Source organism: Heterocephalus glaber, unplaced genomic scaffold (genome assembly GCF_053883595.1).
Source record: "Heterocephalus glaber isolate CG9 unplaced genomic scaffold, H.glaber_assembly_v1.0 deba00001497, whole genome shotgun sequence".
NCBI lineage: Eukaryota > Metazoa > Chordata > Mammalia > Rodentia > Bathyergidae > Heterocephalus > Heterocephalus glaber.
The window spans coordinates 26,909,566-26,932,675 of record NW_028258320.1 but is presented as its reverse complement, the minus strand read 5'-3'; the positions used below and the strand labels follow the sequence as shown (position 1 = coordinate 26,932,675).

At 39.7% G+C, this 23,110-nt stretch overlaps 1 protein-coding gene across 22 annotated transcripts in view; it reads right to left on the bottom strand.

The window, feature by feature from the left end:
* Positions 1-23,110, bottom strand: part of Ank3 (ankyrin 3) — a 515,763-nt gene that overhangs the window by 249,646 nt on the left and 243,007 nt on the right. Inside the window, exon 1 of one of the 22 annotated variants that reach the window (XM_087185527.1) lies at positions 618-973. The exons of 20 other annotated variants lie outside the window; for them this stretch is intronic. In XM_087185527.1, coding sequence (XP_087041653.1) covers positions 618-620 — 3 coding nt within the window. In that variant the 5' untranslated portion in view covers positions 621-973. Of the gene's footprint in view, positions 1-350; positions 560-617; positions 974-23,110 lie in introns of those variants that run through there. One more of the 22 variants, XM_087185522.1, reaches the window with a different exon arrangement.

The window sequence follows — 23,110 nt, the reverse complement described above, 5'->3', positions numbered from 1 at the left end:
AAGTACAGTCCAGTCACTTAAATCTCACATTCATGGGTTCAGACCCTCCTTGGGCTCCCAATAACCCATCTTCTTTCACATTCTGTTATGCATTCTCTTTAGGCAGGCCTTAGCCAGACATACTCTAAATCATACCAGAGGCAAAACATGCCTAGAGTCCAGATTTCAACAAAAGAAAAAGGACAGTTACTGCCCTACATGTATTTGACTCAAGCGATTCATAGTTTCTTATGAATAGGTTAGTTTCCTCCTACTGAGCAACATACTTTCTTTTAAAAACAAAATTATTTAAGGCAAAGCAAAACTTCTATAAGGAAAAAGCAATTCATTTGAAAGCGGTAAATGCTTACTTGTTCTGGGAAGACCTCTCCCTCTTCCACTGCCATTCTCTGTGGCCAAGTGTGAAACCCGATAACTCAATTAGTTAACGCTTTACAGATAGCATCAAATCTAAAAATATCTGCCTTGGTAAATGTAAAGGTTTTCCCCACCTCCTAGTAAGGAAGCAGGAGCTGCTCAGAAGTGACAATTTAAATGTGAGGGGTGGGGTGGGGACAGTCAAGGGCAGGGAACCATACAAACAACCTAAGGACCTCCCAGAATTCCCACAGACTTACCATATTTGTGGCCTCAAGTCAAGTTCTGTGTAGTCAGTCATGATATGTGGAATACCAAAAATAGCTGGCCATCAGTTGGGGAGTGTACCCGGGCTGCTTAGAATCACTCATGAAATCAGCTTTTGTCATTCTGCTTATCAGCACTTTCCCCTTCACACAGGCTGCTGTGACATTCCTTCTAAAGACAATGCCACCATTTTCTCCTCTGTCTCCCTGGAATCCAGTCAGGTCTGCTTTATTTTATTATTGGGTTTTAAAATGTTTAATTTTCTTTACTACATTTAGCTTTCCTTCACTACTGATGAATATTAATATATAAATAAATACATGCATATATGTGTAGGTCTACATGAGTGTGTGTTTACATACATGTGTGCACACATACATACATACAAGGAAACTGTGAAAGCAGCTTTTGCTGCCCAGGAGAAATACCTTACAAATCTAGTTTCCTTCTATCCAAGGGCAACACAGTTGATTATCTTTTCAAAAGTTCAGTGTGGAGTGGGGATATGGCTCTTGCCTAGCCTGTGTGAAACACTGCATTCAATGCCCAGAAACACTCAATAAATAAATAGGTAAATAATAAATAAGTAAATAAATGAAATAAGGATGTAGCACTATTCAAAACTCACATCTATAACAATAAAAAGTATAAGAAAACAAAACTCAATGTTTCTTATTAAAAAATAAACTCAGTTTTTTAGATCTTGGGCACAGAATACTTAATAAAAATTTTAATATTCTTGCACATCAGTTCCATAGGAAAAGTCCTAGAAAACTCTAACATTGTAAATTACATTTGTATTTTATTTAATTCTAATGAGTAGCCCCCCAAACATTAAAGGCTTGAAGGAAGGTGTCTGTGGTGGACTCAGTTAAACTTTGGGAATGCAATATGTAACTCTATTCTTCAACACATTTACCCAGAGCCTACTAAGTGCTAGACACTATTCTAGGCACTTGAGTGAGAGGGAAACAGAAAAACAATGAACAAAACAAGGAAGTCCCTGGCTTGATAAAAGCTAGAATTCCAGCAAGTGTGGGCAGACAAACAGTAAGCTGTAAACCTGGTAAGATAGCTATTGAGCACACTTAGAGGGATAGGAGGTGTGGTAAAACTAGAGCAGAGAAGGGGGGTCATAAGTATGTGGTAAGGGGGTAGTTGGACAAGATGTAACATTAGTAATAATGTTTAATGGTTAATAGTAATCAATGGTTATCAATATTGTTCATTAATTATTACTAGTAGCAATTATTAATAAGTAATAATATAGAAAATAGGATTTTGTATTATTGTGTTGGACCATATACAACTGCCATTTTTTTCTCATATTTTGAGACAAGGCCTCGCTAAGTTGCCTAGGTTGGCCTCAAACTCATAGTCTTCCTGCTTCAGCTTCCCAAGTAGCTGGGATTACAGGGGTGTACAAGAATGTAAATTTTCATAGGCTCAAACCAGGTATTGTGCTACCTTGGTTCAGGAACACTTTTGTTTGTGAACAGTTTGGTTCACAAACAGAAGCGTTTGGCAAAATTTTATTCCTGTCTGTGAACTTTGCATGGGGTGAGGAACATGACAATGGCCATCTTTCACACAGCCATCTTTTCCAGAATCGTGGAACGAATTAAATTCATGCACCAAGGTAACATTGTACTGTATACAAGCAATTTCATATGATTCAATATAATAATTTAATCAAAGAATTAAACTATTAACTATTAATTGAGTTCAGAGAGACTAAGTAACTTGCAAAGGTTAGCAGCTTATAAGTAATGAGGATTTAAATCTAATTTTATATGATTTTAAAAGATTACACACTGGCAACAAGTAGAAAATGTATGACTTCTAGGGCCCCATACGGCTTTAAAATTTCTGAATTAGCAGAGCAATGTTGAATAACAAGAACAAAGCTGGAGGCATCCTACTACTTGACTTCAAAATACATTACATGGCGATTATAATTAAAACAGTATGGTACTGGCATAAAAACAGACATTGAAGTCAATAGAAAAAAAACAGAGCCATAAAACAAATCTATATATGTACAATTAACATCTTTGTCAAGAACACAGAATGAGAACAGGATGGCCTCTTCAATAAACAGTGTTGAGAAAATTGTAGGAATGTGTAGAAAAATGAAATCTGAACCTCATACTACACATGAAAATCAACTTGAAATGGATTAAAGATAAATATACAACCTGAAACTATAAAACCACTAGAAGAAAATAGACAAAAAGCTCCTTGACATTGGTCTGGGCAGTAACTTTTTGGATACAATATCTAAAATTGAAGCCACAAAAGCAAAATTAATAAATGAAACTACACCAAACTAAACAGATGCTGCATAGCAAAGGAAGCAATCAAACAATAAAAGAATAGCCTATAGAGAGGAAAGAAACATTTGCAAGTCATATATCTGATAAGGAGTTAATCTCTAAAACATATAAGGAACTCATACAATGCAATAGTAAAAAACAAATAACCCAACCATAAAATGGGCAAAAGACCTAATAGATACTTCTCAAATAAAGACATATAGGGGCTGGGGATTTAGATCAATGGCACTGTGACTGCCTCACAAGCGAAAGGTGCTGAGTTCAATCCTCCTTCCAAAAAAAAAAAAAGACATACAAATGGTCACTAAGTATATTAAAAGGTGCTAGAGCTCACTAATCAGCAGGAAAATGGAAATCAAAACATGAGATATCCCTTCAGACCTGTTGGAATGGCTTTTATCAGAAAGATAAGAAGTAACAAGTATCAGTGAGGATGCAGAGCAAAGGAAAGTCTTGCAAACTACTGGTGGGAATGTAAACTGGCAGAGCCATTATGAAAAACAGCATGGAAGTTCCTTAAAAAATTAAAAATAGAACTACATTATGGCCTAGTAATCCCCTACTAAGTATACAGCCAAAAAAAAATTAAATCAGTATCTTGAAGAGATGTTTGTACTCCCAGGTTCAGTGCAGCATTACTTACACTAGCCAAGATAAGGAAACAAATGAAGTGCATGTCAACAAATCTTAATAAATAAAATGTGGTATATGTACACAATGGATTTACTCAGCCATAAAAATAATGAAATTTTGCCATTGGTGACAAGATGGATAAACCTGGGAGCCATTATGCTATGTGAAATAAGCCAGACTCAAAGACAAATACTGCATGATATCATACATACTTGAAATCTAAAGAAGTTGAACTCATAGAAATAGAGTAAAGTGGTTTCCAGGGACCTAAGGGTGTGTGTGTGTAGGGTAGGGAGGGGAGTTATAGGGAGACATTGGTCAAGGGTACAATGTTTCAGTAAGGCAAAACTGAATGAGTTCTGAGGCCTAATATATAGCATATGAATACAGTTAACATTACTAGACTTGAAATTTGCTAAACTTGTATACTTGAAATTTGGTAAGAGGGTAGATCTTAAGTGTTCTCAGCACATACAAAGAAAATGTTAAATATGAAAGATAATGGACACATTTATTATCTTGGTCATGGTTATTTCACATTGTACATGTTCATGAAAACATGAAATCGTACATCATAAATACGTATCTTTTTGTCCATTATATTGCAGTACAGACGGACACATATTTGAATTAGTTGCCAACATTGGAAAGTTGGGATATTTCAAGCAGAAATCTGGAGCTCCACTTCAGACAGCTCACTGACTGAATGTCTCCTCTCTCCCTCCCATCCTCCTCATCCTCCTTTCATTCCTTTGTGTGATTGCTCTGGCCCAGGTGAGCGCTTCATGTATGCTAGAAACTATGATGTGCCAGGGAAACCCTGGAAAGCCATCACCCTGTGCTCTATGCCTGTTTTGCCACTGACACCTGCGAAGTGGAGGCATAGACAAGTCTAAAATACAGGAAACCTGACCTGCCAGTGCAGGAAGTGGGCGGGAAAAGACTGGAAAGGGGAGAAGTGTCATCAGTTGATGGCTGGCATAGAAATCCTTGCTGTCCCAGGCAGGGATCCAACTGTAGGCAAACTTTTCCTCCAAACTCAGGACACACCAGGCCCAGTTCTCCTGTGTGAAGTTGGACACTTTGTTCTAATAACATTTGCTGCACTTTGTCTTCTTCAAGGATGACTTTCATAAGTCCGTTGTCTTAGTTACTGTCTCGGTGCTAAGACAATACCTGACACAAACAACTTGAAGGAGGAGTGGTTTACTTGGGCTCACAGTTTAGTCCACAGTTAGCTGGCTCCAAGGCAGAGCAGCACTGCAGAGGGGCAGAGGGGAAGAAAAGCTGCCCCGGTCACTGATGGTGAGGAAGCAGAGAGAGAAGGGAAGAGTCAAGGAAGGTGACACACCCTTCCAGGTCATGCCCCCAGAGACCACCTCTAACCAGGGACCATGTCTAACCAGGTTCCACCTCCTAACAGCAAGCCAGTGGAAGCACCCCTACAATCCAGCTACTTTCAAAAGCCCCACCTATGAGCACATGAGGCCTTTGAGGGCCGGTCTCCCTCTAAATCATATATCGGTATCAGCTTGCTTTACCAAATCACCGGGGTCTTAGGAATCCAGGCTGGTGATCTGCCCTACAGATTGAGGACAGTCCTTCCTAAGATAGCTGGCTGCGAGCAGGACACCCAAGTCCTAGCCACAGAGACCTCCCGTGTGAATTCACTTCTGAGGTTACTCATGGACTTGGGAGTTTAATCATGCTTACCAGTGAGGCATTATTATTCCTCATATCCAATTTAGACCTCTCCTACCAATTTTTTAATCTTCTGTCTTCAGTGAGAAGAGAGAACAGCAGGTTTTTATCTTTTAACCACTCATCACTATTTCTGAGTTACCCCCTCCCTTCCAGCCTTCTCCCCAGGATAAATAATCCCAACCAACACAACCTTTTTCTGGAGCTTTTCAGAGAAAAAAACCACTCTATAATTACACTAAATAAGAAGAGTAATAATTCCCATAATTGTGTCTTTCAATCCACCCCCTGGCCAGGACATTTTGTTTCCCAGACTCTTGTGGCTTTTCTCACAGATCCTGCAGCTGTGCAAGCAGGGGCAGAAGCTGATGGCCCCACACTGAAGATTCTGGCAAATGTGAGAGTCTGGTGGAGTCAATGACGAGTTCAGCCTTCTGAAGTGGAACTCAGGGTATTTGCATGGGGCTTTAGTTTTCAAAATGAAACACACTGATGATTATCAAAGCTCACCCATACTCTTTAATAAGGAAGACAGTACTCTTGAAGAATGATGGCATAAGCATTACTTCAGATTTTTACCATTTGGAGACTTAAATAAGGGACAAAAACTTGCATCAGGCTTTGTGTGTTAGTTTTTCATTGCTGAAACAAAATACCCAACATAACTTAATGGAGGAAAGGTTTATTTTGGTTCAGTCTCACAGGTTTCAGTCTAAGGTTGGCTAGTTACAAGGAAGAAACATTGTGGTGGAAAGGCATGGCAGAGGAAAGCTGCTCATCTCATGTCTGGTAGGGAAAGAAAGAGAGCCAGAGAAAAGATACACCCTTCAAAAGCGTGCCTCTAGGGACATACTTTCCCTAAGGAGGCCCCACCTCTTAACAAGCCATTCAAGCTATTAATCCATTAATAGATCAGCCCAATGGTGAGGTTAGTGCCCTCAATATATGAGTCATTGGAAGAATGTTTCTAATTTAAACCAAAACATTCTTTAAGAGGCACCAGCCAGCCCAGAGCCAATCCTGATAATATATTTCCAAATGAATCTTCAAAATGTGAAAATGCTTTGAAGTCATGATTTTCCTGGCAATCCTAGGTGGGAAATGAACATCCATCATGAGCTCATTTCAAGCCATCCTGAATTATGAGTCACCCCAGCTGGGAGAGGTCAGAGAAGCTATCTGTGTAAGGAGAAGGTGAGGTCTAGGCGGTCTCCAGGGCTGGTGCCAGGGACACTGCAATCTGTGTCTCCCCTTCCAACTCTCGCTGGCCCTGTGTGTAGTCCTCTGCACATGTTCATTCCCTGTGAGCACCCCGGTGCTGGCTGCAAATTTCTATCATCATCTATTTAACCAGGGCTTCCCACAGTGTATGCTCAATAAGTGTTTTAGGAATATGGGAAGAATCAGAGAAGCATATATGATCTGCTTATTCGGTGGTATTCAGGAGTAATTCCCAATGGCAGAAACCATCTCAGGCAAGGGGAAGAGGGTTCTTCATACCTGTGTTGAGATAGTTCCTTAAATCTCACTTCTTCACAAATCCTTCCGGGGCCCAGCAGACAAAGGTGCTACCTTGCTCTCTATCCTGCCTCTATCCTGAAGGTGAGTCTCCTACAAGTCATCTCAATTTCTGAGGCTCCTTCTTGAGGTCTCTGTTAATCTCTACATTAGGGGTCTACAGACTACCACTGATGGGCCCTATCTGATCAGTTACCACCTTTTATATCATCTACAAATTGAAACTAGCTTTCACACTTTTAAAGGAATATCCTGACATGTGAGAATTATATGCCATTCAAGATTCAGTGTTTATGAGTAAAGTTGTACTGGAAAACAACCACATTTGTGTGTTTCAGACGATCCATGACTACTTTCCTTCAACAACAGAGGTAATAGCTCTGAGACACAGTATGGCCAACAAAGTATACTCTGATTTGCTCACCATCTGGGGTGAGCCAGGGGTTTGGCAGCTCTATCCTTAACATGTACTTTTAAATCAAAGGCCATGAATTCCTGCTGTCTCACTCTGAGACTGAAAAAGCAACAGAAATCCCATATAATCCAGTAGTGTCCAGCCACCAAGGTTGTTGTCCTTCTGTGTAGTAAAGTGTTAATATTCTCTCTGTCCTCTAAATGTGTCACACAAAAAATAGTGAGCACCAGGACATGGATTTTACATAATTGTCTTTGTTCAATATTCAGCAAAAACATGAAACACTTTCTAAAACGAGAAAAATAAAATGACAACAGCATTTGCATCATGAATGTGACTCCTGAGAACTTGTAGTAACAAAATGTGCTCTCTTTTTTTCCTTGTTTCAAATGGAGGCCATGACATAGGCATTGCTCACAGAAACACAAGGAAAAAGCAACTCATTGAGCTTTTGAGAGGGCAAATGATTTAATCTACAAGGGAGCTTTCAGACAGCAAAGTAATCTGGATTGGCTTTATTCAACATGCTCCACAAGCCTCCTCAGGGCATATTCTACCCTCCCTTATCGGCTGAGATTACAGACATGATAAAGAATATAAAAATAGTTCAGAGACCAGATACTGACAGGAGACCCTTGACTTCAGAGACAACTTGGTTTTGGATGTCCTCTGCGGGGACCATGGTCAGGGATTCAAAGTGATGGTAGACCGGAGGCTAAGTGGTCTGGAAGTTGTTTCCAACTGCCTTTTCTCTCCTGTTCCTCAGAACCTCAGCCTCTGCCATTTAAAACTGGAGATACCCTGTCTACGTCAGGGCACATGGCAGCTACATTGGGGGTTAATTTTTCTAAAAAGATTGATTGTGAGGAGGGAATGATCACTTCCCTGAACCCTCAGGAGGCCTGGTTTACACCCACAGAAAGCAGCCATGGGCTGGGGATGTAACTCAGTGGTAGATGGTTGTCTAACATGTGGAAGGCCCTGGGTTCAATCCCTAGCATTGCAAAAAGCAGCTCTGACTCCTCTGGCCTTTTAAAGTGCTGGTCCTCATAGCTTCCTCCCTTATCTACAATAGCTCTACACTCCCAGCTGGGCTACCGCATTCCCTCAAAATCTTGCATTCCAGGCGAATTAGAATAGATGAATTATTCTTTGCTCAAATAAACTCTGCAAAAAATAGAAGGACTCAACAAACCACCCTGACTTCTTCCTTACTTTTGCAAAGGCTCTACCTTATACGCAAATGAGCTGATAAGATAAAAAAGATACAAAAGAACAAATGATGCATAACAATGTCTTCAGCACTTCACATTTGTGAATTTTTGACAGTTGCACACTTTATAGCTAACCAAATATACAAGGGGCTACCCTTAATGATAAAAGCATAGTTTTTCTAATCAACCCAAATAGCATTAGGAAAGCCAGGTTATTTCTGAGCTGGCAGAGCTGTATGCAATGTGGCCTGAAGAAATAGGAAGGTGAGAATTTTTTCATTTTTTTCATATGCTCCTGAATATATGAAAGTGAAGCATGAATAACTCAGAATTGATTAGGAAATTATTGCTTTTTTCTTTCTCTGAGGGGCTCCAATGAAGAATATTCTTAGCTAAAAGAAATTGACTGTTTCTATTGTGCATAATCAGGGCTTGAGGATTTTGTAAATGTAATGAACTCTGCAGGGTTTGATTAGGCTGAGAACAAGACCTTTAAAGGTGAGCTTACAGCTGTCCATTTTGACATTGACACATTACTCCAGGAGGTTGTCCTGAAAATACAACACCCATGCACTTCTCTGGAGATGACTAAGAAGACTGGGCTATCTTGCAATAGGTAGTTTTGGCTACATTTTGAAAACTAACATACTCTGCTTAATATTTGCTAGTAAAGAAAAAACAATTGTAGAACTATACCCACCCCTCTTGAAATTTTGTGCCCATTTAAAGCACTGGAAAGGAAGAAACCAAGGATAAGAATGAAAGGAAGAGAGTTAGGTGTATAAAACCAATCAGACAGAATCAAACCTTTAAGCAGTTCCCTAAAGTGGCATTTTATTGGAGTTCAGAAATCAGTGAATTCAGTTTCTTTTTAAATCTAATGTTAGAGAGTAAAACATATGTATACATACTCTCATATATTATTTGAGACACGTCAAGTGTAATTTTTTAAAGAAAACTGGTTATCTTTTATGAATGGGAAGTGCTAATTATTAACCCAGAAAATTATTCTTTGGAAGAAGAAATAATACGTGAGAGGATACATCAGGATGAGTAAATAATGATTTAATATGAGAATCTAAAATGTATGTGTTCACTGAAGTTCAGGAAACAGGAAGAGAACAAACTAGTAACTCAATTTGACAGTAACTTTTATTAAAAAGCAACTCTCGACTCAGGAGTCCTAATGCCCATTCCACGCAGAACTGCAAACAGTTCTAACACATGTATTTCTCAATGTCTAAAATGTGTAGAAAAGATAAAATTATCGAAGCAACCTCTTTTTTTACGGAAAATATTTTTTCCCCAAGAAATTCAAAAAGTGGCTAGAACTAGGCATCTTCACACATCACTCCTCCCAGCGACATCCTTTTCTTCAAATCTGGAGCTCTAAAGGTCAAGTGGAGCAAGGCCTGTGATGGTCCGCTGCCCTGCAGAAAAGACTGGCACCTGTGATGTGTTTTGCTTTAAGGGTAGAAAACTCTGAATGACACGAGATGCTTCTTACCTATCTTTACCCTCTCTGGGGCAATGGATGGAGGACAGGAGAACACTCCTTGTTAGAAATGGGAATGAAGCACATTTCCCATCACTGTGCCCCTCTAGGGGGAGAAGGGGCACCTGTGGTGGTGGCTGTTGAATGACAGACTTGTGAAAATGTCCCTCTGCTGCTTCTTTGTCCCTGAACCAGATGTAGGTCTGCTATCTGTTGGCTCAAACAACATGGAATCAAAGCAGCACATGAGTGAAGAACAGAATAACACTTTGTCCTGAGACATACAGCAGGTGGACAAGGACGAGCCCCTCCTGGCCTCCTTGGGCCCAACATGACTGTTCCTACATCAAACCACACTGCAATGGAGGCCCACTGTGCTATAAAACAAGTGAACTCTTCATAGTCAACTAAATGAAATTTAAGTAATCTGGTGAACACACAACAAAAGAGTGGTTCTAGTCCCTTTAAAAAATAATTTACTCTAATTGGGGAAAAGAAAATTTACTTATATAAGTAAGTTGGAAAAACATTTGTATGGAAACAAATTCTCTGATCTCATCTATTACAGGTTCTGTGCGCCCTGAGCTCATGCTTCAGGTACACTGGCCCTTTTTATGTTCTCTTAAGAGGCAAACTTCTTCCTCCCCGACAGCCTCTGAACTTGCTATTCTTTCTACTTGGAATGCTCTCTTCATCTAGATCTTTCAGTAGGTCACAGATGATATACTGATTCCTACAATGGGCCTTTCCCGACCACCGAAGCTAAAGTAGGATGGAAATAACTACCATGTCACCTGTTTTCTGCATAACACTATTTGATCAATTTCTCATTCATTAGTTCATAGTTTGTTTCTTCCTTCCTTCTATCCCCCACAGAATTTCAGTTTCTAAAAACAAGGCTTTTGCCTATCCTGATCACCGGTAGAATGGGACCAGGAATATAGCAGATGCTTTAATATTTAAAAGTGAATGTGAAGAATTAGCTTTCAGCCCACGTGGGCAGGAATAAAAGACAGCATACTTGAGCAGTCTTTCAGTGGAACTTGAAAGTGTTAAAGGAAGGTGAACATGGCCTGAAGGCAGGCAGGCTAAATTAGTTCTGGAAGTAACCTCCATGCTGGACAGCCTCAGGGAAGGAGGAGAAGAGAACTAACAATTATGGAGTCCTTATTCTGAGCCACCCAGAACTGGGTGCACTAAATTTTGGGTCTACAAAAAAAACAAACTTTTTCTTTGCATAAAGATTTCTAAAGAATAATGCCTAGTATACAGCTTGGCTTGGAGCAAGCCCTCAATAAATGCCTGCAAGTGCTAGCAATGTCTGCTTCATATATATATATGCATATATATTATATATACACATATGATACATACATGTATACATATATAATATATATAAAATTATATTTTGGTGGTTCAGAGAGCTAGGTGTGGCAGACAGATACTCTGCTCTGCTCCCAGGATGGACATAGTCGCACTATCTACTGACCTTGTCACATCATAGCATTTCAGTCTTGGCTTCACAGGTCAAACACTGACTCTCAGGGCTAGAAAAGGTCTCACAGTCGGTGGACCCAATTTTCCTAATGTTGAACCCACACAGGAAAAATAACTCAACCAAATTCATACAGCTTGTAGGGTGATTGCACATTGTCCTTCAAGAAAACCCTCAATGGGGGAAAAAAATCCCACAAAACAAAATGAAACTAAACTAAAAAAACCCCTAATTTATTGTTAATATCCACAAGTAAAGAAGTTTCATATAAGAATCCAGATTTCTGCCTCCTCCTAAAAAAAAAATCAGACTCTTCAAACAAAAACAGCCTCTTCTTTCCCTGCAACATCAACTGGCTGCATCTGAGCCAGAACTGTGACCCTGAGCTGGGCAGGTCCTCTGCAGCATGCAGTGTGTGACCCCAAGCTGATCTCGGGGTCAGTGGACTTTTTGGCTTCAGGATTCAGAGCCACGAAGAGGCCCAACTGAACACACCTGTGTCCTCCCTCTGGGTACAAGGCAGATAGGAGATGGGGCCCTTGTTCTGAAGGCCAGGAGTGGCAGTTATGGTCCACCTCCAGAGACAGGAATCCTACTAGACATTTTCACTAAGCATGGTTCCTGAGAGACGTCCATTAAAGTGGCCAGAACAGAGTGGAGCCTACTCCACTTGGTGATGACCCTTCTCCCCAGGTTCTGAAAATATCACCTGCAATTTTGGTAGGTTGGTATTACTTTGGAGGTTGTGGGGTTTCAGTCAAAGTTACAGAAAGCCAGTAGCTTCTGAATAATATATGAGTCATAGGAAAAGGAATAAGCTGTGTAACAACCATGAGAATACAATATTGTAAAATATAATTGGGACTGAAAAAATAGGCTTTGCTTTTCTCAGGTGGACAACATTTTGTGCAGAGTAAGGAAGAAGTGCTGACTTCACTTTGTCATTAGTTGTCTCTGCTTCAAGAAAGGGTGCGCCGGAATCTATCAGGCTCCTGCTGTCCAGGGATTATCTCTTTGCCTATCCTCCAGCACCGTTAATTTCCCTGTGAACTTTAGCCATCTATCTCTCTCCTTTCTTAACCCTGAGTCTTTTTCTGACCTTGGTTCTTTCTCCCCCAGCAGTCAGTATTTCCATGAAATATCCCTTCTTCCAGTTTTAAACTAATCTTATTAAATCTGACTATCCTAACGTGTTTGATATGTACAGAATTATTTTTGTAAAAAGAAAAAGTCTCAAATGAAACCAAAGAATAGTCCAACAGATGACACTGAACAAAGTTTATAAATGATTTCTAATTGATTAAAGCATCTGAGTGTTATCTTATTAGAGTGCAATCCTGAACTTCTTAGCTAGAAAAAGCACTTCCAGGCAGCTGTACTCCTCACTCCAGTGTATTGCCAACCTCCCAATATGGTATCAACTCCTCTCAGACAAGAAGTCTCCTATACTGAAGCATACCTCACATCCACAGCAGTGCTTGATATCCAGTAATTATTTTTTGAGTGATTGAATAAATAACATTTACTTGGTGGAAATTCTGAGTAGGAGGATACTTTGAGAGAAGCAAGCTAAAAAGCCCAAATTTTCAAATGACATAGTTTTCATCAAATGATATCCATCAAATGGTGTTCAATAGAAACAGAAATATATAATGCAGGTATTAACTGAACACAGACAATATATTCTGGTCACTTTGCACTCATTTTGCTAATTAATTTCCATAATCCTACAAGAATGTCATGTTATTCATTTTGCAAGTGAGTTGCCCAGGTCTCTTTACTACAATATTGTGTTAATGCTACAGAGAATCTGCCACACATTAATCCCAAAAGGGGTTAACCAATTTAACCCTTAAATAGCAATTTTTCAATTGTGTTATGTAAATAAAGCCAAGTCTGGGCCAGGCAGGAAATGCAAATGAGGACACATCCTGGGAATATGTATTAAATGAGTAATACATGACTCACCGGAAAGGGAATAAGCATATTTCTGTGGAACCATTACATGAATACAAAACTACACTAGTATACTCAGGACTGAAAGCCTTTCTAGGTTTCCCAGGGAAGGATAACATTTTACAATAACATTCATAGTTCAAGTAAGGCTGTGAGTCTGGATATTTTGAAATGCCACTCTTCATTTTTTATATGTTGGAAACTAATTAGAAAATTGGGAATACATTATGCAGAGCAGATGTGAAAGAAAACCCTTGGTACACTAGATCTTCAGGTCATGTCAAAATTTACTTGGCTCTCAGTGTAAAGCTCTTCTCTTGGCTTTGATTTCCTAACCGCGTAACTACAGAAACATAGGAGAATGACGATAGGGTTCACTCCAATGGTACTTTATATTTTCATTCATTTATCATTTTACAAAGGCCCTTATCCATCCTATTCTTGTTTCCTAGTATGACCTTCCAATGTAAAAGATGGTGGGTGACAGGAGAGGATGTAGAACAGTTTAAGGTAATCAGAGGAAGAGCGGAGAGAAGACAGTTACACAGAAAAGCTAAGCAGTCCCCATGAGTTCTTTGAGACATAGAATAGATTCTCAATTTGTCTTTTAAAATACTATTTCCTTGAATGTTTTTGTTTAAATCCTTCTTTAAAGTATTTTTATATTTTCTTGCTTTCAAATCTATATAACTTTCACTGGACCATGCAAAATGAAATATACAAGCAGCTTACTAGTTTATCTTAGTGAATTCAAAAATCCTTTCCAAGAACCAAAGAAGACATCTGGTACCAAATACCAGTTAGAGCTCTAAGATTGCAACGATTTAAGCTCTTATCAATTAAAAAGTAAAATCAGGTTCCAGAATTACTGTGATTCTGCCAAAATCTCTGTCAAAAATGAGTCATTTTTAAATATACTAATAATTCAAATGGAAACGACCTAGGAAGTTGTCTAATTTATCACCTGTCACTGTGGAAAAAAATGTTTGGTAAAATTTAATTTGGAGATTTAGTTGCACTTGTTTAATTTGTTCCACAGGATTTGGAAAAGTTCAAAAATAAAAATATCATATTGTTGCTCTCCCCCACCTCCTTCTCAAATCTCAGCAATCCATGGCAGTTCTCCTATGCTAGGAATGAGTTGGCTCCTTTTCCATTTCTTCTGAACTAGCACAATAAGGATTTAATTTTTCCATTAGTGATTTCACTAGTGGATATTATGAACAATAAAGTGATAATTCAGCATATTTCAATGTCTGTATTTCAGGAGTGTTTGAAATCTCCCCAGTTGTTACTCTACGTACATACTAAGGGAGGCTGAATCCATAAGAAATACTCAAGAAATTAATTATTTTCTAATTTACTTGAGTCATCACAGTAGATAAAATTTACAGAGACCTGGGACTTCTTGACCACCAAAAAACCTTCTGAAATCGAAGTTCTTTCTGGCCACAAAGCATGATGAGTCACTGGGTATGTTGTGAGCCCAACAAAGTGGGCTCTGGGAAAGCACAAGGCTTAACTCATGAAACTCTTTACTATAAGTAAAGAGAAGCAGCAGAAGAAAACCTAGGTTATTTTATGAATACTTACCAAGCTAGATGTCCTGGTAAAAACATAGATGTAACTTGGTTCAAAGTGTTCCAAGTCAAGTTTGGGTTTGAACTGGGTTAAAATTTTGCTCTACCCCTTCTTAGATCTTAACCTTGGCAAAATTACTCTGTAGCTTCTTTCTCAATTTTGAGAATAATTATAGACTTATTTATAGAAATTTTACAAGAAATAAATTGATTTAAGTGTACATGTAACATATACAATGATGTTAATCTATGTAAAGTTGACACTCAACAGATATCAGCAGTAAATAACATTATAAGAAAGAGAAAAATGCTTTTACAATGATTCCACTAAAGCCAATACAATCCTGTGTCATTATATGTGTCATATATATGATAGATGTAGTTTATCTATAGCCTATGTATTATATGGGCTTATAACAAGGCATATGACAAGGGCAAATCCCATCCATAGTCGGGGTAATTAAACAGTAAGGTGACTATTTAAAAATTTATTATAATAAAAGACACATTGCCATTAATCCCCTTCAGAACACTCCTTTTCTCTTTAAACACACTTGTCCCATTGTTCTTGCCACTTTCTAAAGTAGTTCTAGAATTCTCCTCTCATGTGTGCCTTTATGAGGTTGTGATAAAAAATACAGTGAATGTCGCTGCTCAGTGACATCCAACAGAAAAGCAGGCTCCTAAAAACATCACAGTTTACCCTCACCTTATTCACTGGATCTGAGTATTGTAAAACTTTGCCTTTTTCCTGAAGTCAAAATTGCTATGAAAGGTAAATGTGTGAAAGTAGCTGAGACAGTACAACTGAAGACACTCACCAAAAGACTTCCAGAACTGCCTCAGAAAAAGGCCAGGATGATGGGATCAGTTTGAAGTGAGGGGGAGTATTATGAAGGAAATTAATGGCGATTTGCCTCTTACAGTAATAATTTCTTAAAATGTAAACATTCACTGTAGTTTTTGATCTTATATATTTGTTAAACTTAATGAGCACTGGATATGTGCCATTTACTGTGTTTTTTTTTTTTTTTGGTACTGGGGATCGAACTCAGGACCTAGTGCTTGCGAGGCAGGCGGCAGAAGCACTGAGCTAAATCCCCAGCCCTTGTGCTGTTTACTTTGCATACTTAGAGTCCTACCCAAACTTTCATAACTTTCTTGCTATCTCCCATCCCTCTTAGTCTGTACATCTTTTTCCATAGGTCTAAATACCTTTCACCATGCTATATAACTTACTTCTTTATGTGACTATTCAAAACTCCATTCACTGAATAAATGAAGCATGATTTAATTAATGTGCATTTACATTACAACTGCTATGGTTTGGATCTTAAATGCCGCCCCCCCCCAAGGCCATGTTTTGAAGGTGTGGTCACCAGCCTATGGTGCTATTGAGATGGCAGAACCTTTAAGAGGTGGGGCCTAATGGAAGGAGGTTAGGTCATTTGGGGTGCTCCTTTGAAGGGTTACCAGGATTCTTGTCCCCTCCTCTCTCTCATCCATTGCTTCCCAGCCACCATGAGGTGAACAAATCTTATCTGGTATGCCATGATGCTGTGCTCTGGCAGGCTCAAAGCTAATATAACCCTGTGTCATGTATATCTGTCTATATCATAGATGTATAATATACATCTATGGGCCAAGTGACCAGGGATTGAAATCTCTGAAACTGAGCCAATACATCTTTCCTCCTTTTAAATTATCTCAGATATTTTGTCACACAATGGGGAGCTGACTAACACAAAGTAGGTATTATTAACCCCATCTGACAAATAAGTAAGCAAAAGTCAGAAAAGTTACCTGAAATAATGTTAGGCATATAATGAGTATAGTTATTTCTCTGCACATCAACTCATGAAGGAATCACGACATATTCATAAAGTCATAAAAAATGCACAAATGTGCAGTTCATATGAATACTTCACATTGGATTATCTGTACCTATTTCTTATTTTAAATACTAATTTTCATATTATCTGCTGAATGCTCGATTTTTATAAACATTTCATAAAGTACCTTTCTTTACAGTTTACACTGCATTTTCAGTTAGACTATATGTAATCTGCAAAAAAGCCATCTAAAAATCTAACAGCTTAGAATTTGAATTTCCAAATCAGATTGCCAAATCAATGACTGTAGATAATAGGATCAACTCTGTCTCACAAGCTGAGGCCAACACAGCTTTGAGTTAGTGCATCTCCTTCATGACAACATACAAATTGACTCAAAGAAAAACTATTGTAACGTTCCAGACCAAGAAATATTAATGTCACAGGCTTTGGTTCAAACTCCAAACTCTGAAAACAGAATGCCAATTGTTTTTGTGTTTATGAGTGAGAGCGTTGTCAAGGTGCATCAGTCAGCTTTTTGTCACTGGGACAAAATACCTGACATACACAATTAAAGGAGAAGGATTTGTTCTGGCTCACAATTTCAGAGGTTTTAGTCCATGATTGGCTGATTCTAAGGGAGAAGCGGCATGGCGAAGTGACATGGCAGAAAAAAGCCATTAAGGTCATGGTGGCCAGAAGCAGGGAGAGCAGGAAAAGCAGAAGAGAGCCGGCATGGGTAATACGTCCTCTAAAGCACACCTTCAGTGACCCGCCTCTGCCAACTCGGCCCCGCCTCCTAATCGCACATTCAGCCATGAGCTCACTAACACATGCATCCATTGATGAAGTCAGTGTCCTCTCAGCCACCTCTCAAAAGCCCTACTTCTCTGAGCACGTAAGACTTCGGGGAGATATTTTGGGGAGGGAAGAGGGGTGAGCGCATCACTCCAAAAATTAAGAATTAGCACTACAGAACACCAAAAAGAAAGATTCCCCTCTTTCCCACTCTGCCATCTTTCAAAATATGCTCATTGTGATCTGCTATTTAAATACATGGTTTAGAAATTATCAAATACTAAGATAATTTACGGAAGAAAACGTCTGTCAATCTAAAAACCGATGATTACCTTGAGTGTCTGTGGGATTTAAAATCAAAGTGAATCTAAGTATGAAGCCAGCTAATGCCACTGAATCCTAGAGAACACTTCACTAATGTGACCTTGCTTCATGGAGCCTCCTGTACTTGATATCATGGCTTGTGCTTTCTCCTGCTTGTTCACTAAGGAAGATGGGTGAGCTGGCCTTCTTCATGCAAAGCATTACTAATTACTGCAAGATATGACTGGGCTGGACTCCTGCTTTTGAAAAATACTACATGGACTGTTATGACAGGCAGGAATTTGCACATAGCAGTTACAGTTTCTGAGGCTTTGTTGTACCGTTTCATTTGTTCATCACGAATTTTATCACTAGTACTTGAAATGTGTGATATCTGTGCCACTGCCATTGTCATTCTTTAATAGATGAGGAAATCAACGCTCAGAGGGATTAAAGACCTTTCCTCAAATCAGCAGATGCACTAGCACATGGACCAGAACTAAGTCTTCTAATTTCTAAACTCTGTGTATTAATGTAGTCTCCCAACACAACAAATGCAAGATTAAGGGGGAAACAATTGCATAACAATGTAGAATTTGTTATAATAAAACATGTCTTCTATTTGGTATCCAGCATTTGATTATTAATATGTATTTTTCCTAAGTCTTTAGTACACGGTATAGCACTTCCTTTCATGGCTCCACAAGTGTCTAATCATCGCTTACTATGTGTAAGGTGCTGCAGTCACTGCGGGGACGCACAATGGATGAAACCTTCTTCTAAGGAGCATCCATTCTGGAGGATATATTCTTTCCATGGCTAATTGACAAGATTTTCAGAGACACAACTAGGCTATGAAGAAATCTTACTTCACTTGGCTGTACAATCTAATAACCCTAACATTTTCTAAAAGTTACAATATACTGACTCACCTCAAAGTCCTACTCCTATTCCATCCACACACCCTGTTCATTCATTACTGATTAGGATTACTTGTAACCTAAATGCTTTACCCCTGCTGACTCGCAGACCTTCCTCCCCAACACTCCAAACCAGCGTTTCTCAACTGGTGCTCCAGAGGAGTTCATGGAGCAAAAGCACATCAGCTTCCCTCAGCCTTCTAAGACCCATCTCCAGACAAACCACATCTTTCCTTCCTTAAATGTCCTGAAATCACTTTCCAGTTCCAGTCCCTTCCTCTCCTACGACAGTGAAGGAGCTGGGCCCCATGGCAGAGGCAGTGGACCTACTACCGTTTATAAGTTTCTTCTTGGACTGGCCAAGGAGCCACCTTTGTGACTTTGGCCCAACTCTGCCCTGTGGATTTCCCGCTCTGGATAATTGTAAGGAAAAGAATACAAGACTGAGTAAAGAAGAGGAGCTCCCTGTTCCTGCTGTCTCTGATCTGGTGTTCAAAGCACTAACACATCTGAAAGCTCACTGTGTGCAGAGGATTCAAAGAGATTCAGTCCTTACAAAGATCCGAGGGCAATAGACAGCATGACAAAACCTGCAGAGGAGGCATTCTGTGTCATTTTGGATGGGGCAGTGTGAGGTGAGAAAAAGGTCAGGGTGTTCACAATCTTTGGGAGACAGTCTTCCTTTTGCTACTCCATTGCTAAGAGTAGCTTCCTGTAGCAGTGATTTAGAATCTGTAGACAGCATGTGAAGGGTGACAAAATCATTCTGGCAAGCTCCTTCAGGATGTTCCCCAGCCTGGATGAAAATCACTATTATAGGCAAGCTCTCTATGCTTCCTTAGTAAAATCAGGATGAAAATGTAAAATGAGGCAGTATTACACAATCATGACAATGATGTTATGAGAAAGCGTAGCTTACATGTCCTGGAACTTACAGTGAAGCCTGGGAGAAAGGACAGGTAAATGTATGAGAGCATAAACCAACTGCAGACCCAATCTTGCTCTTCTTCAGGGCTTACTTGGTGCTAGATACTCCATTCTACTTCCTGTATGTACTATATGAGCTCACTGAATCATCAGAATGACCTCATAAGATAAGCATAGTTCTCATCCCATTTTGCAAGTACAAAACATGAGGTTAGAGAGGTTGGGTAACCTTGCCACCGGGCACACCACAAGTGAGAGATCAAGCCAAGACTGACCACAGCAGGCTGACTTCAGAGCCTGTGGCCCTAACCTCTGCACCCCAACTCCCTGACTGCCCATTGTTGATCAGCAGGGTCAGAAGGACAGTACATTTATTGACCCTGGGAATAATCTACTTATTTCGAGTGACACTTATTTTAATTACACATTGTTCTCAAAGTACTCACATGAATAGGAGTGTTCCTATAAAGCTGGATGCATAAAACTGTTTTGGTGGTTTTGAGGGGGGTGAGGGAGACAGAATTCATTATTTAAAATTATTCATTAGTCATTTGAGCTCCTTACCTTCCTAATAGGGCATCTCTACTCTGGTGGCCTACAGTGATAAACCATGAGAATCTTAAATCACCTGAGGAATTTTTTCTAGTTTTTACAGTATTTTGGTAACAAAAAATATTGCTCAAGAGCACATTCATCATCTTCAAGCTTTCCATATAATATCCTTTCATCCCCAGAGCTTTTTCTCATTAGGTAGATTTATTTTTTATTTTTTTATTTTTTTAGCATTCATACATCCCTCTTAGCAAGCATTTTTGATCATTTACTACATATGCCAGACTGTCTTCTGAGCATTGAGGGTACAACAGCAAAAGAAACAAATGAATATTTCTTTTCTCATGGTATTGTATTGGAGTGTTTGGAGACAAACACTTTGAAAATGCTGAATATTATACTATGCCAGAGTGTAAAATCCTATGGAGAAAAATAAACTTGAATTTATCGTTGAATTTGAGGTAGATTTTGGAGGTAGATCTGCTAACCAGGTACAAGTGTGAGGGCAAGACAAGCATCAAGGTATTTGTCCAGTAAGGGGAAGAAGTCACTCAGTCTTTGAGACAAGCAAGACCATGGCAAGAGCACAAAGGTCATAAGCATGGTGTAGCCCATGCTGTAGTTGAGAGGACAACTTAACACCTATTTTAAGGTGGGTTTCCCCACAACCAGATCTTGGAATGGTATTTGAGTGCAAGTAGTTTATCTGGGAAATGATCACAGAGAACACTATAGACAGCTGAAGCAGTGAGACACACGTAGGGGAAGTAGCCCGATAAAAGCCAGTTGGTATCATGGCCTACTGGAGCTCAATCTCTTTGGGAACCTGTGGGCAACAGAACCTACCTCAAAGCACACTTTCTTGTAAGAGTGTACAGGCCACTAAGGGGTAAACCAGCTGCAATACTTATTCGTGAACTCCCCTCAGACCTTGATTGACAGGGGCTCACTGGAAGTTAACTCAACTGCACATAAGGGCCAAGGAGGCTGAGTGGTCTCCAGCAGCCGAAGAGCAGCCTCTGGTAAATTATAATCATTTGTAATTAGAAGCCACACCAAAATGCATGAGTTCTGAAGCAATAAAAATAGGGCGACAACATTGTGTATCCCTGCATACAAAAGGAGATTTCAAGTAGGCTGTTGGGCAAGTACACATGTCTGGAATTTAGGGGAGATGTCCAGACTGGGAATGTAAATTTGGAAGTCATCAATATACTGACAGGTTTTTAAAGCTATGAGACTGGAAGAGGTGAGCAAAGCAGAGGGAAAATGGACAAGGGATGCAACTGAATGACTGAGACTGGGGTACAGCAGCTGGCGATCAACCAAGAGACAGAAAGAGTAATTAGCAAGGTAGGAAGAAAAGCTGCAAAGAGGAATCCTAGAAGTGAAGTGAAGAAAGGTTAAAGAGAAGGAAGTGATTAACTGTCAAACACTCCTGCAGACCAAGTAAGGCAAGGGTGGAGGGTGGACTGTGGCATTTAGCAACACAGAGGTCAGAGAGGCTCCTGCAAAAGCAGAGCTGGTAGGATGCTAAGGGGGAAGGCCCATTCACAGAAGACTCAGGGGAAGTAGAAGAGGGACAGTGAAGAGGAAGAGCTCTTTGAAAAATTTAACTAACAAATAGCTTTTGTTTCTTTCTGACCTTGTGAGAGGATTATATATTGGACAAGCTAGAAAGACATGTGAGGCAGTAGCTGGAGAAAGACAGAATGGTTTTTATAAGAAGGAAAAATTTTACATGAAAGAACATTATTGAAGACTGTTCACTATGGATAGAAAAATGTTGATAATGGAAAGTGAAGGTAGAAATGCTGGAACCCTCAAGGCCCCAGAGGTGGCAAGAGCAGATCAGTCTAGTGCACTTGCTGGGAATATGGCCTTAGAAGTACAAGGCGAGTAGGTGCGGCAGCCAGAACGCATCAGTGTGGTGCTAAGCTGAGAGTGGCCATCTGGCTCTCGGGTTTCAGTTCTGCTCAGGGTAACCTTGAGGATTCTCTGTTGCCATGATGAATAGAGTTAGTATTGCTCCAATTATCTCACTTCGCATTTGTTTCCCAGTGACAGCTTTACTTTACTGGGCCCTCATTAATTCACTGAACTTTCGAGCCAGAAGAGGCCTCACTAAGGCTGTTCTCAGACCCTCTGTCTCACACCATCTTTACAACATTTGGAGTAAATGGCCACTCACCTCCACTCTGAAATTTTCTTGGAATAAGGAGCACAAACACCTTCAAAAGCCTTTTAATTAAAAAAAGTTTTTTGGGGGGCTGCCTAGACCATGCCATCTTTCTTCTACCCCTAGAATTCTAGGACAATTTCCACATCACCAAACAACTCATCAACCATGACTATCTGACCACTACCAATGTAAGTTCATCGAGAGGTAACATTTTATTGTCTCCATTGCTATCTCCCTAGTGCCTAGAAAAGTGCACATAGTAGGTGCTCCCATAATATTTTGTGTGTGCTGAAATGAGGAGCTTCCCAAAAGCCTCTCAATTGAGGTGGATAGTTTTCTTGTTAAAGAAATAAGTCATATTAATATCCTTGGCTTCTTCCCCCCAAGCACCTTGACTTCTTTTTGGTTAAACTCTTACTTCATATTACTGCCTTTAACAGGCCCTGATATGTATTGCTGGCTACATAGGAAGCACTTGAACCAACCTTAGCTAACTGAACATATGTTCCTTAATGTTTGAATCTCAAAGACAGTAAAGAATGAGGATGCATGGTCTTCATCCATTCCCGCAAAAATACCCAGAGCAACCACTCAAGACAAGGTTTCTGCTCCCTAGGTCTCCAGACCTG